Raw genomic sequence first — 13,999 nt, 5'->3', positions numbered from 1 at the left:
CTTTTGCTCTAGAGAAAAAGAGGCGAGAGAAATATAAAGCTTGCTGTTGCCGCTTTGGTAACAAGGGAGACGAGAATAAAAAAAGAATGGCGTACAACATGTGATAAAAAACAGGAAAAAATGTAACACGCGGCACTCAGTTTGAGTTATATGAAAAAGAATGGCGGAACACAAGAATAAATGTTCGTGCATATGAGCAAATTTTTTTTATTTTGAGCTGCTTGCTAAGAAAATAGGTGGCGGGGGGAGGGGAAATGAAGAGCAAAAGAGTCATTTTTGGAATATACCTTTTCTCTTCGATTGCCGGTGTAACTGGTCTGAAACCCATAAAAAAAGTTATAATGTAATAACACAGGAGACGTCTCGCACACGATTGTCTTTTTCTAGGTGACAAAAAAAAAAGCGTCTAAGACGCCACGAAGTCAGTGTGAAGATAAAGCTCTCGATGTATGATACAATCAAGAGCTATCGTCGAGACTCTGGATCTTTTTTTTTTTCGAGCCTCGCTTTCTTGCATCAGCCTACTTCCTTTGTTGAGCCACCGCTTCTTTTATATCGATTGAGATCGTTCAGAGGACAATTAAATTACTTTTCTTCTCTCAAACTAGTTTTCTCTCTTAAATGTCAAAGCTCTCGGTTATTATTTTTCAACTAACTTTTATCTAATTAAGAATTGATACACTCACAAATTATATCTGCAAGTATTATATACCAAATACGCACAACGATTGGCATTCATATTTCAAAAAACATTAATTAGTTAATAAAATGAATCTTTCCTTTCGTATCATGGCGTGAATATGACTGGTTGTGATAGTGTTTTGTGTTTCGATTCTTCAAAGTTTCGATCTGTGCGCGTCATACAACGATCGTCATCTTTGCCATTAACCCTCGCACATTCAGTTTTCTACGCTCAGCGAAAGCCTATTTGTTTCCAGAATTTACAACAGTCTACGCCATAAAATTGATATTGAAATGACGTGGTATGCGGCAAGAGATTAAAACAACTGTAAATCATTGCACAATTTCATATCTCATCATCGCAAACGATGCATTTTTTCCTTCTCTTCTTTTCTTTTAAAACCAACGTAAAATTTTATACAAGTTCTGTTTAATTTCTCGATTTGTAAAGAAGTCGCAGAAAAGACGAAAAATATGGTAGCATATGTTGGTACACAATACTGCCGCTGTAAATGACACCTTTTATTAGGTACTTTATCCGTAAAGAAAATAAAAAAAAGGAAAGAAAAGTCGTTGCACACAAGCAGCGGCAAAAGTTTGCACAAGCTTCCGTGTCAAAGAAGGAATTGCTATCACCCGATAATCGGAGCTTATATATACACGAAAAAGCATTATCCATTGCGCAATGCTTGCTGCTAACTTCAGCTGGAATTCTGGACATATCCACTTCAGAATGTGCCCATGGATATGCACGTGTCGGAAAATATTGCAATTTACCGATAATGTCAGCCCGGTGCAAACTCTTGCCTCTCCCTCCGCGCATCCTGTGACTTAAAATCGAATCGCGCATCCTGTGACTTAAAATCGAATCACGCTTTTCCCGAGTAAACAGCCATATACGTTTGCTCGCAATCAATTATTCGAAAAAACAGCGTATTTTCTGTTTGACAAAACTTTAGTACGATATTAATATTCCAGCTAAATAATAATTAGCTTATTGTGTGCGTGTGTAAATATGTAGCTAACGAGTTGCAACCCCGTTTCGGTATCGAAACTATTTATGACTTTTCGAGAAATTCAATAACACTGAGCACAAAAGTTAAGCATACTTTGGGAGTTTATCAAGTACAATAGATACGTCCCGACCGTTGCGCGTAAAGTTCATTAGAAAAGAAACGGGGCTCAACCGTATATATAGCTGCTGCAACCTTGACTTTATACAATTCGGATTCAGATGTATCCGATATTTCCTTGGTCCAGATGGCGCCAATGGATTATACTCGATATGCCGAATGCACATTCGACCGTATAGTTTTCCAGAAAAAACATCTGCCTGCACGGCGAGTTTGCAAAATCACACGGAAACATCATACTAACAATCTGTTAGCCCCAAAACTGCGTCTTCCTTGCAACGTTGTAATGAAAACCCCGTAGTTACTGAACATCGATTTCCTCTCAAATTCAATATGCTCTTCGGTGCTTGCCGATATTGACTAACAAAGCGCTAATTACCAAAAAAAAATACTTCTTTCAAACAAAACAATTTACTTTGAATACATAGATTTCAAGTTATACGCGATGAATATCGCGCGTACCCATCTTGTAGTTTTAATAAGCGTCGCCGGTGACTATGTGCTTTTTGTTCTGCACGAAAGAGGATCGGAATTGATTGCTCGTCCGCGTAATTGCCGTTGCTGTGCATTGTTTGCGCTTCGCGGCTCGATGATTTTACTTCTTTCCCTATATCAAATTACATTCGTTCTTTCACCGAGCGTACGTATTTATTCTTTATTTCACATTGCTTCGCTGTAATTCATCAAAATATTTCGAGAAATTACACGAATTTTTCATTTTCCGGTCATAGAGATTCCGTCCGAATGAGTTATATTTCAGTTGAATTGATCGATCAAACAAATGCATATTAATTTATTCCTTTATTTATGGAATATTTTAATATTCATCAAAGAATAAATAAGAAATAACGATAAAAAATATATTTCTACAGGTGCATTGCCGTCGCGTGTTTAGACTTACACCGTTTAATTCCATTTACACCCGATAATTAGATTTATAAAAGCAATAGATTCGGCGATTGCTGACTTAAGAATGGAGTGAATGGAGTATAATACGCTTTTACAGATATTCCGGCATGACAGTAGACAGGCACGAACTTCGAACTTCATTACGATTATTAACACGCAATAGTACAAAGTCATTTGATGTTTTATTCGAATGTGACATAATTACCTTATAAGTATGGAAAACGAAACCTTAATTACGTCGACGTGAGAGTCACATTAAAGAATCGTGGCATATGCTCTATTTTGGCGTAAGCATTCTTGGTGTATAAGTCTGTATTCTTTAATAATTTGCTATAAATGGAGTTTAGTAACGTGGGAAGTTTATACTTTTGAATAACGATTGCATTTTACGTTACTATGTCAAAGAGAAGCTACGTTATCATCAAATTAAACTTTGCTTCTAATAAAGAGTAGTTTAGATTTAATAAGTTCGCAAAACGCTTGTTTGATATTCCCAATTGCGATTAATCCATAGAACTTCATAATTCGCAGCGAAATTTATAATTAAAATCCAAAAAGTTTTTATTGCAAAAAGAATATAAACAAAATATTATTATGTTCGAAAGAAGTTAATCGAACATAATATAACTCCAATTATACTTTTTTAAGATAATATACTCATATTTTAATTCAACTGTAGAATGAAGCATAAACGGCATATAAAATAAGAATAGCAACATTATTAGTAATTGTTCGTCACCGAATTACGAATATTACAAAAGTTATTTAATTAGTTGATAATTTTCATTTGTAATTATAAAAACGCTTAAAAAGTTTTTTAATAATGTGTCGCTCCAAAGATTATAAAATATTGTATATTTTATGATCAAAACTTGTTAGAATGTCAATGCTAAGTTACTATACCTTGTCATTATATTTTTAATTAATTTTTGAATGTAATGATATAATTACACGTACAGTAGAAAAAGAATGATTTATTCTGATGTAGGAGTAATTTTTACATACCCTAAAGATCCATTTGTCAATGTAAAAACCGAAGTAAAAATGTTCCACGTGAATAAACAAGAATTGGTGAAACGTAAATATTCGTTGAAATATCGATTTATCCTAATTTTAAGCTCTTTCGTTCCTCGCGTCATTTCAAAATCAAAAGGCTGCAATAATAAGCCGCGCTGGTGCATATGAAATACATTTTGACGATTTCTCGCGCCGTGCCGAAATATATTTGCCGATAAATCAGAGAGCTGGAATTAGAAGCTTGAGCGTACGTTCCATCGATTTTTCGGGGCGCGCGCGCGTGCAATGCGTGACATCCCGCGGGCGTCGAAAGTGTCGCAGTACAGCAAACATCCGTTCTCGCGAGACAAACTGCCGTCGCGGCCACGAAAATAAAAAAAAAGACATGACGTTCTGCTGGTTCGTGCGTATATTTTCACGCGCGACGCATCGATCAGCCGCTACTATTGCCGAGGTGCGCGAGACCGCGCTCAATTCAATTCCGCAGAGCCCGTCAGACTCGCGAACCACACTCGTGTCCGATTAAGATCCGTTCGCTCCGCAGCCGTGAATTAGCGAGTCGCCGAAATTCACAGTCGAGAGTTGAATAGCAACAGCCTCGCTCCGCTCAAAGCTTTGTGTACGTGTGTGTGCGCATATGGAGCGCGTTCGCTTGCGCGTAGCTCCCTCTGGTCAGAAGATGGATTAGGTATACCTGCTGCTGCTGCGAATAACTGGGTCAAAGGTAATCTTATTAATTATGGACGCCGGGTGAAGGAGGTCTTTTGAGGTCGTTCGCTTCTTCTTGTCTGGCCGCGAAGCGCCTCGGAATGGAAAGTAGCCTGAAAGAAATTGAGGAAGACGCCACCGTTGAATAATGGAGATCGCACGTGTTCCTCTTTTCTTTTTGTCTTCGACTTTTTGACAACTCACGATGTATTTCAACGAGTGCCGCTATTGTGCCGCTTGATTAAATGCATCTTCAAAACTTACGACCGTAATAAAACTGGAACAATCCACGCTTCAATATTAAATATATCTAATATCGAAATTCTGCGCTATTATCTATTTCGTATTGTGCTATCTCTCTTTGTCAGTACGGCACTGCACTTTCTGCTCAGATATATAGTGAATTTAATAATTCAAGAATAATAAAGTCTTTTTACCTCCATACGAACTAGTTATTTATTTTATTATGCAAACGCGCCACTTCCGATCATATATTTTAATGATGTTTTAGTACCGAATTTATATGTTTGATTAAAATTTTAGTGAATAGTCTAATTATTGCATCGACTGAATATATAATAAATTCACGCACAGTTTCAGAACGACACGATCGATCAAACACCAGATTTAAATATATTTTGAAAAGTAATCTTAGCCTTAAAAACAGCTGATCAACAGTTATCAAAAATATCAGAAATATAAGACAGAGTCAACGAAAACGTAATACCCGTAAACATCGAAACGCCCTATTGGACGAAAAAGGCTACGGAAGACACAACGCCGTGCGATATAACTCGGGGAAAAATATAGACTAGGATCTCGTGGTATATATTCTCAGCAGCAGCGTATAATTCAAAGCATCAAAATTCCTTCGTACTTTAGAAAGACAAGCACACACGTATACATAACACAGCGTCAATGGAACCTATACATTATCACCTAGGGTCCTAGGCGGTCTATAGTAGTTGCTCTCGGTGCGCTTGCAGCGCTTATAAATTAATCGTCGTTCCAAAATTATCCGCGCGACTGATTCGCCACGACCGCGACTGCGACGGAGAAAGATCAATGGTTACCTTTAGACTCGACGTTACATACGCAAACATTCGGATACGACATGAAAACCTTTAGAGGCCATCGACATATATTTCGCAGACGGTAAACACGCTAACGACCGCTTCACTTTTGCTGATCGATCGTGCACATGTATATGTTGGCGTATGATGTGTGTCGTTAATGTTCATGTTTCCTTTTTCTTCTCCTTGCCTTGACAATGATTCAACATCATCACCTTCGCCGTACACCTTGAGTGAGCTCGCTAGTTATTGACGCATGGCTTATCGTCATCGGACCACGCTCTATGCGCCCGTGCAGCTTGATAAGACACCGCGTCGCGGCTAAAAGCGTCTCATTGTCCATATGCATATAACTTAATGTTTTTTTCATCCACGCGTTCCAGGCATGGAATTTTTGGATACATTTACGTCACGCTATTAAGCTGTTAATGCTGCTAAAGTCGGGCAATGTTTGTACTCGTTAGAGTTGGTCATTCAGTAAATACATCAAAAGTTTACTTATTCGCTTAATCTTTTGATCGTCATAAATCTCTCTTCGTATTTATTTTTGACGAATTTTCACTTCTGATCATAGAAATTGATATGGATCAATGAAACAATACAATTCGTGTAATTTAATACGAAAATTTATATCAAGCTCTAAATGTCGCGTAACTCGAGAATTCTCGCTAATATTACCTCAGACATCAGACATAAACTTTTAACTACCAGGACATACATTTCATACATATATCATCATCCGATCGGCGAACTTTAAAACGAGGAAAGACGAGGGGGAGAAAGAAAAAAAAGGCAGTCGGCGAAAAGTTTCATCGAATGTAAAGTTGCACGTTAATTCAATTGGTCGAGAGGACTTTTAGAGAGAGAGAGAGAGAGAGAGAGAGAGAGAGAGAGAGAGATGAACAGATAGAGAGCGAGCAAGAAAAAACTCTCTAGATGGGGCCGTCGTTTTACACTACATCCAGCACTCAAAATAAATCCACTACTCGTGCAGGCGAGATAATCGACGAGCCACGAATTTACAATGAAGTTTTACTGTTCCTTGCTCCAACATTCCAACACTCTCGCATACATGTACGTATATACATGTCCAGCTTGTTACGTAATTATCGATTCCGACACACCTCGCTCGTTCTAACGAAGCACCTCTTTCCGGAAAGCTGATTAATTGCCGAGTACTTAATTTGCGTCTCTCTCTGAACGAAAGTTCTATGTCTCTCTTATAACGACGTATATGGAATGCAATTTCTCGCGACAGATGTCGAACGACGTAAAAATGTTCATTGTTCCGGTTTGCCTCGTGTTTTTCTACAAATACTTTTCGAGGTGAGAAATTCGATTTTGCTGTCGTAAAATGTCGACTGCGACGCCTGACAACGGCATTGTGACGTGGCGTTTTACGGATTTTACAGCGTTTATGTGTGCCGCAACAGCTATTAATTGAGTATTATGCTTCGATTGGCATAATTACGTCATTCCAACGCATTGTGACGATCGATAAATTCATTAGTTGGTTATAAATTTGTACCATGTTATTTAAGCATAATAGTTCATAATTTTTGATATTTGAGATTCGAGAAAAATTCAATACGAGGCTTGAGTACTTTTTGGGCAAAAGAATTTCATAAAATACATGCAGATCAAGTCGAATTAGCATCTTATGCATATTCCGGTGTATTATTATCGCTGTTCAATAAACTTCGCGAAGGTTATATGGAAATTATAATTATCGAAACGAGATGCACTTTTTTAATTAATATATACTTTAAATTTAATTTAACGAAGCGAGATACACGATCTGAACGTCAATATAAATAGTAATCAACGGATATAATAGAACCCATATAAAAACTTTTACACCACTCTCTCCGAGGGTAGTTACTCCTATAAGTCATAAATAAAAAATTTTCAGTGGCATTATTTATCTATGTCTCATAAACGCTAGCTGTTGAACAATAAATCCATATGTGAGAAGTACGAGCACGCAAGGCAACAATAATAATTATAGAGGCCAACAAGTTCCTAACAAAACTTTAAGTTGAAACCGAGTGCTTTCGCAGGAAAAGCGAAAGCTTCTCATTAAAAATTTCAGCCTCACAACGAGACTATGTAAACTTTCGGCATAAACAAAACGAGAGAAAAAAGAGACAGAGAAAATGACGAAAGGTGTCGAGTGTCTGCAAGGTGTACCAAAAATTCTACCGCGGCCACTTAAATACGGCATTCTCGGATTTGGCGCGTTTCTCGACGAAAGTACGTTGGCATTACACGGCCGAGTTTTTCAAGTTTCATACTTGCGAGTTAAAAGACGGATGAAAAGATAATTTTCCTCGACGGTATTTGTTACTCCTTAAAGAAAGGCCCCAGGTACGGTGTATTTCTGTTATTAATTCAATACTGTGTAATAGAATTTTTGATTTTATTGCTACTTTTGTAAGCCTACAAACAAAAAATGCAAATAATATCGTCCGTCAGTTTAATAAAATCGAATTTTACGACCTTCAACGATCTCCCAGATCTTCAGTGCGAGGGAGGACGATCAAATCCAATTTAAAGTTTCCAACGGCAATCAACGTAAATTAAACAAAATCCCGATTTTATGAGAATGATGGCTATTAAGTTGCAGCATTAACTACTTTGTAAAGTTCCATTTAAAATGGTCAACGGGCACATAAGTGTGCCGTCCCATTAAACTTAATTTTTTTCTTTTTTCTTCTACGTACTTATTCATTTATTCACGTATAATCCATTAATAACCGATAAATTGACTTGTTAATGAATATTTGTCATTTGGCTTGAAAATTTTTTTTCTCCCCGCCCGATCAATAATTAACCTAAACTACTTGAAATCTTCTCCCCAAAGCCGTTCTAGTCTGCTTAATACCATTAAAAGTCTAGTTTAATATTTTCGTCCATTAGAAGGTCACAAGAAAATCCCTGAACCAGGCAGTAATTAGAAAAATTAGCAATCACAATTAAAAGTCTCGTGTCTCCTAGTTGTAAGCGAAACGATAGAAAAAAATGTACAAAGACAAAATACAAACAAACATTCGTTAGTTGCGCACAATAGTTCAGCCGTGCACTGTCGAAACCGCGCGACCGCGTTTTATTTTTTCTTTTTTTTTTTACTTTCTCTTCTTTATCTCTTTTCGTTCCTCTCCTTTGCTGACAATCATCATTTTTTACGCCCGTTACCGCAAAGCAAACAATCCGCTTTAAAGAGTAGAAAAAAGGGAAAACACGAAAGAAAGTAACATGCTGGAGCATAAGAAAAGAGTTTCTCGGCCCGGTAAATTTGGCGTGGAGAGCGACGTACGATTGAGAGTTGTGTAGCAGAAAATCGTGCTTTCTGATATTCCGACGCTTTGTTTTTTAACGTTTAATCGCTTTCGCTTCGACGACGACTACGGCTATTGTACGTATAGAAAAACACAAAGGTTATGAGGCTAATCGATTGGCTTTGGAAAAATATAGAACTTCCACGGGTTTACCGGTTTAATAATCAAAGTAGGTCGATCGATGGATTTTGATATTTAATGAAACTTTTACAGAAACTCTTTCCCCTTTTATTTTTTTATAGCTCACTATATGTACCCTAAGAATTATTAAAATCATAATGAAATACATTCAATATTCAACTATACGTCGCAGCATACGATCTTGATATATATCAAGCCGAAACACTTAGCGTGTGTTTTATGGCAAACGTAGCAGCACTTCGACCGCGACTATCGAACACGATGCTTGATGACACTTGAAATTTGTATTTTCGACATTGAAACGGTATCAGTTAGAGAGACAATTTGCTTCTATAAATGTTAACTTGGGTTACGAAAAGAACTTTGTTTTATTTACACTTTTCCAGGCCGAAGGAGTCGGGCCACGTACGGTATAGATAAGCTATATATGATTTAAGTCGCTGAATTCAAATTTTCTGTAATTTTGGTAAAATTAATTTGTTTAAATAATTAGTTTATATAATCTATAGAAGATAAAATATAGAACAAAAACTGTGAGAATTAATAAATACTAGAAAAAAAGTAAAAAAAAATAAGAACAATTTTTATAAAATAAAAAAAAAATAGATAGAGAGCTTAAAAAAGAAAAAAACAACAAAATAGCACTTCAAAGTTTAAACTTGAACCATCACATGGTGTAGTGCGTAACTAAGCAAACATATTGTTAAAATTGTGGGATTCGATCAGTTCGATCACACACTTCCTAGAAACTTAAAGCTAAGTCGATCGCCACGGCTCTTAGCAACGAAACAATTTATAAATTTTGCCATGACGCTGTCAATCGATCGTCAGTCAGATCTCAACGCTTGAACGACTACATCAATTACTGTTGTTTAATTAAATAAAATTTATCTAATGTTCTTAAATATTGTCTCTTCGTTTCAATTCATACTCAAGCTTAAAAACGAATGAAGTATAAGATTACATATAGATTATTTAATACATGTTCTCTTTATATTAAAAATATTTTCACAACAAAATATATCTGAACAAAGTAAAACTAATATTGCAATAATTTGTTTAAACAATTTTACAAAATTATAACAAATTTGAATTGAGCGATGCCTCGAACTGCTGAAATCGTGTAAAGTTTATTTGTACGGTGGCCTAATTCCTTCGGCGTGGAAAAGGATTAAAGGAATTTCAATTAATTTAGGCGTTCGTACACCGTCATTGCTCGTTACCAACTAAATACTTCCAATATTTGCACGTTGGATTTCATTTCTAGACATTTTCATCAACCAACGTTGATACAGTGCTCATGCTTTTATTTTTCTTTGGATCTTTATTCAAGTCGAAATGTAAAACTATCCAGGCAATTTAAAACAAAGTTTTAATAAATTTATTATTTCTATATTCTCCGAAACGTTTATCTAGTTATTCATACTCGTTTACCTAGTACGTCAAAACAAGATAGCTCGTAAAAGGCGCTATAAACGTACGCACTATTAACACGTTCGTTAAACCCACATGCAGTCTAAGCATTTATGTATAGTAACGTCGATAAAACTTCACCGCGAAGCATCGGGTGAAAGCCCTCGTCAAAAAACGCAAAAGCAAAGCGAAAGCGATTATCCGCAACAACACGGTAGCCCTAAAAACAAAGACCTTAAATTACGGAGAAGCTGCTGTTAGTCTCTGTCTCTCTCTCTCTCTCTCTCTCTCTCTCTCTCTCTCTCTGTCTCTCTCTCTCTTTCTCTCTGCCAAACCTCATAACCGCAGAGCTGCTGCACACGCAACGAAAATTCCGAGACGCAATCAGCCAAGTTTTCAACCACAACTCGCTGTGGCCCCTACCCTCCACGCAAATTGGACCGAACAATGAAAGTAATTAATCGATGCGGATTGAAAGTGACGAGGACGGAAGTTGACCTCTATCGTCCAATACACCAAACAAATTTAATTATCGCCTCGTGGGTTATTATTCATTTATGATAGGGTTATGGTTGATTTTTTTATCTCTACCAATGTTTGTCGCCAATATTTAATATTTATTTACGATTCTGTTGAAAAATCCATTCGTTTAAATATTTTCTTGCATTAATTAATTAGTCGGCTAGGAATTGGCATTATATTTCTTTGTTTAGCAGTATGGCTTATTAAATAAACATTGTTATGTGGTCGTTGCATATTATGTGAGTACGAATAAATAGAAACACATTACTATTTATGAATCATTCAAGTTTATCTATCGTCATATACCTTTAAAGAACCATATGACACACATAATAGTACATTACGATACAAATGCGAGAAAGTAGATTCTTGTCTCGTGTGGCGTTGACGCCCTCGCTTCGCTCGGGTGAAAAGGTACACGAGACGAGAAACTCTTTCCCGAACATGTGCCGTACCGTATTTTTTGATACAACGTGTGGAAAGTGCGATTTTCAACGCACGTTTTCTATCGAGCGTGCGGGAAAGACGCACTTTACGCACGGAGTGTTGAAAAGCTACTTTCTTCCATATAGTATTGACAATACATTATCTCAAGACTATACGTGATAAAATATTGTGGAACGAAATTTATAGAAAATTAATATTCCTTTCTCATCATTTTCATAATTTTACAAATAACAATTTAATAAATAAAAATTCAAATTACACGTGAAAAAGTATATAATATCCCATTATGAACATTCCATGCGCGTCAATTTTAATTTTCTCAAGTTGCCCACACTTGAAAACAACGCACGCACAAGTTTCTATTACGAGATCCCCAGTGTATAAACATCAACAAAAAAGAACACATCAAATTTTCATAAACATCTGGGCAGCGCGTGCAGCTATAAACATCTCGAGAACACGTCTTTTTTTTACCGTTTTTAATTAAATTTCCCTTAGGAGAACCTCAAGGCACTAGGCTGTAATGAAATTACGCAACGAAATCTCAAGAATGGACAAAGTTGCAATTATCCGGCGGTGATTCCCTGCACGGATGCTACACATGTGCGTGATCCTTATCGCTGAGCTCAATGTTAAAAATATCGAAGGCGAGTTATCTGATTTCAATTTCCCTCGGGATCATCACGGGATAGTATAATTATTTTTTAAAATGACAGACGTGCGCTCTGTAACCTATATCCTTTTGTTACAGTTATGTAGTTGTGAAAAAGTGGTTGATACGCAGGGGGACAGAGATTAGTTTGGCGATTGATGATTTGCTTAGTCTAGGTGTCTTTACAAGTCTACACATTCTACCCGCAATATTTTATAAGAAGACTTTGAATGAATAGTGGAGTATTTTAAGCTTACAAAAATTACGAAAGAGTTTTAATATTTTCGATAATGCATAGTTATAAATAATTTGGATATTCGTCACTCTAAATTTATATATCGCTATGTGATAAAATAAATTTTAGTTGTCATATAATAGAATATTCTTTTTTTACCAGGTTATAGCATTTATCGAACGGTTCAGTAATAAATAGTTAATGCTTAGGAAATATGAAAAACGTTAATTATTAAAACATCCAAATAATATTTTTAGTTTTGATATTATATTCTAATGACATAATCTTTTTTATTGTTCTTATATTCGAAGAACACGGTAAATTTAAAATTACTTTAAACATTTACAAGATTTTAATTGATTTACTTTGATCTATATAATTTACAGGGGATTGTATATAAAAGAAGAATTAGGTTTTCCAAAAAATTCCAGTCAACCACAAAACATATCATAATTCACATAGCAAACATGCGAGTCCCATCGATATTCTGATGAGTCACAATAGTCTTTCTTTTCTATCCTCTCTTCACATGCAAAAAGTCGAACTACGTTCACGAGTTTAATAAGGAGATCTACGAGATTAATAGTGGATGAGCAGTCCGAAATTCCAGTTCGTGACATGCATAAAAGCCATGATACGCGGCATGGAGAGCACGCAACAAAGATGTCTTTTGGAATGTGTCTCGCTCGTCGTTTTCTAGTGGCTTGATTATTAAATTTTTTGTACGTCGACTCTACCGCATTCACTTTGGAAATTTTTTTTTTCTCTTAAAATCACCGTCCGACATGTAATTACATTCTCTGAGTATAATTACATAGACCAAGCGAGAATTGCGGATTAATTGTTCGCGACATAGTTTCATTAATTGTCGAGCTTTCATCCATGAAAATATTTCGTTTTTTCGGCCTATCCCACAATAATTGTTAATAAGGGTATATATATAATATTTTTAACAATTTCTGATGTCTCAAAGTAAATTAGCACTGAGGTTAAGAAAGATCAATATTTACAGAGAGACTCCTTGATTGCAAGGAGAAGGGGAAACGGCCACCTCGAGAGAACTTTCTCTCTCGGAAAAAAGAGAGAAAAATACATTTGGACATTAAGACGCTTTTACGGTGACGCAATCGCTGGTCCGATTACGAAGTATTGCTCGATTAAAAAAAATCTTAAAAAAAAGAAATAATTCTCAAAAGTAAAACTTTCGTCGTATATAATTATACATTCCCATACAGCTCTCAACTACGAGATAAAATTGTAATCCGGTAATTTACGCGAACGAGGGAGAATTGTCATGTAACATATTCGCATGCAAACGCAAGATACATCGCTTTGCTTTTTGTTTCCGTTCTCTCTTTCCATTCGAGCGCCAAACAAAGAAATGTAGGTCGAATTTTCCACGAGTTTGTTTACTTTCTTTGCTTTCACTCTACCGGATCGAAATTTTTTAAACATCGATTTATATATTTTTACCTTAATGAAGTATCTCGAGTGTCACATTTTCTTCTGAAAGAAAAAAAGTCGCCCCCACTTATGATTAACACGAACGGTTAAGAGTAATATTTCACGCAACAGCACCATCGATTTAATGAAAATTGAAATTCTATTTCTGTATATGCCAACCGGAAAAATATATTCAGTGTCACTCGAACAATTCGCTTCATCATTACTCGATTACGTTGAGCATACATGACAATTCTCCATTGAGTGATTGTAAAAAATGACGACTT

General features: G+C 36.1%; 1 protein-coding gene across 7 annotated transcripts in view; it reads right to left on the bottom strand.

The window, feature by feature from the left end:
* The window catches only part of LOC131670674 (synaptotagmin-7), a 154,004-nt gene that overhangs the window by 45,509 nt on the left and 94,496 nt on the right, over positions 1–13,999 (bottom strand). For 2 of the 7 annotated variants that reach the window (XM_058946462.1, XM_058946463.1), the window contains exon 2: positions 288–317. The exons of the other annotated variants lie outside the window; for them this stretch is intronic. In XM_058946462.1, coding sequence (XP_058802445.1) covers positions 288–317 — 30 coding nt within the window. The remainder of the gene's footprint in view (positions 1–287; positions 318–13,999) is intronic. 7 annotated transcript variants of the gene reach the window in all.

Source organism: Phymastichus coffea, unplaced genomic scaffold (assembly GCF_024137745.1).
Source record: "Phymastichus coffea isolate CEN01 unplaced genomic scaffold, Cenicafe_Pcof_1.1 PCOF00113, whole genome shotgun sequence".
NCBI classification, from domain to species: Eukaryota; Metazoa; Arthropoda; class Insecta; order Hymenoptera; family Eulophidae; genus Phymastichus; species Phymastichus coffea.
This window is presented reverse-complemented; position numbering and strand designations above follow the sequence as displayed.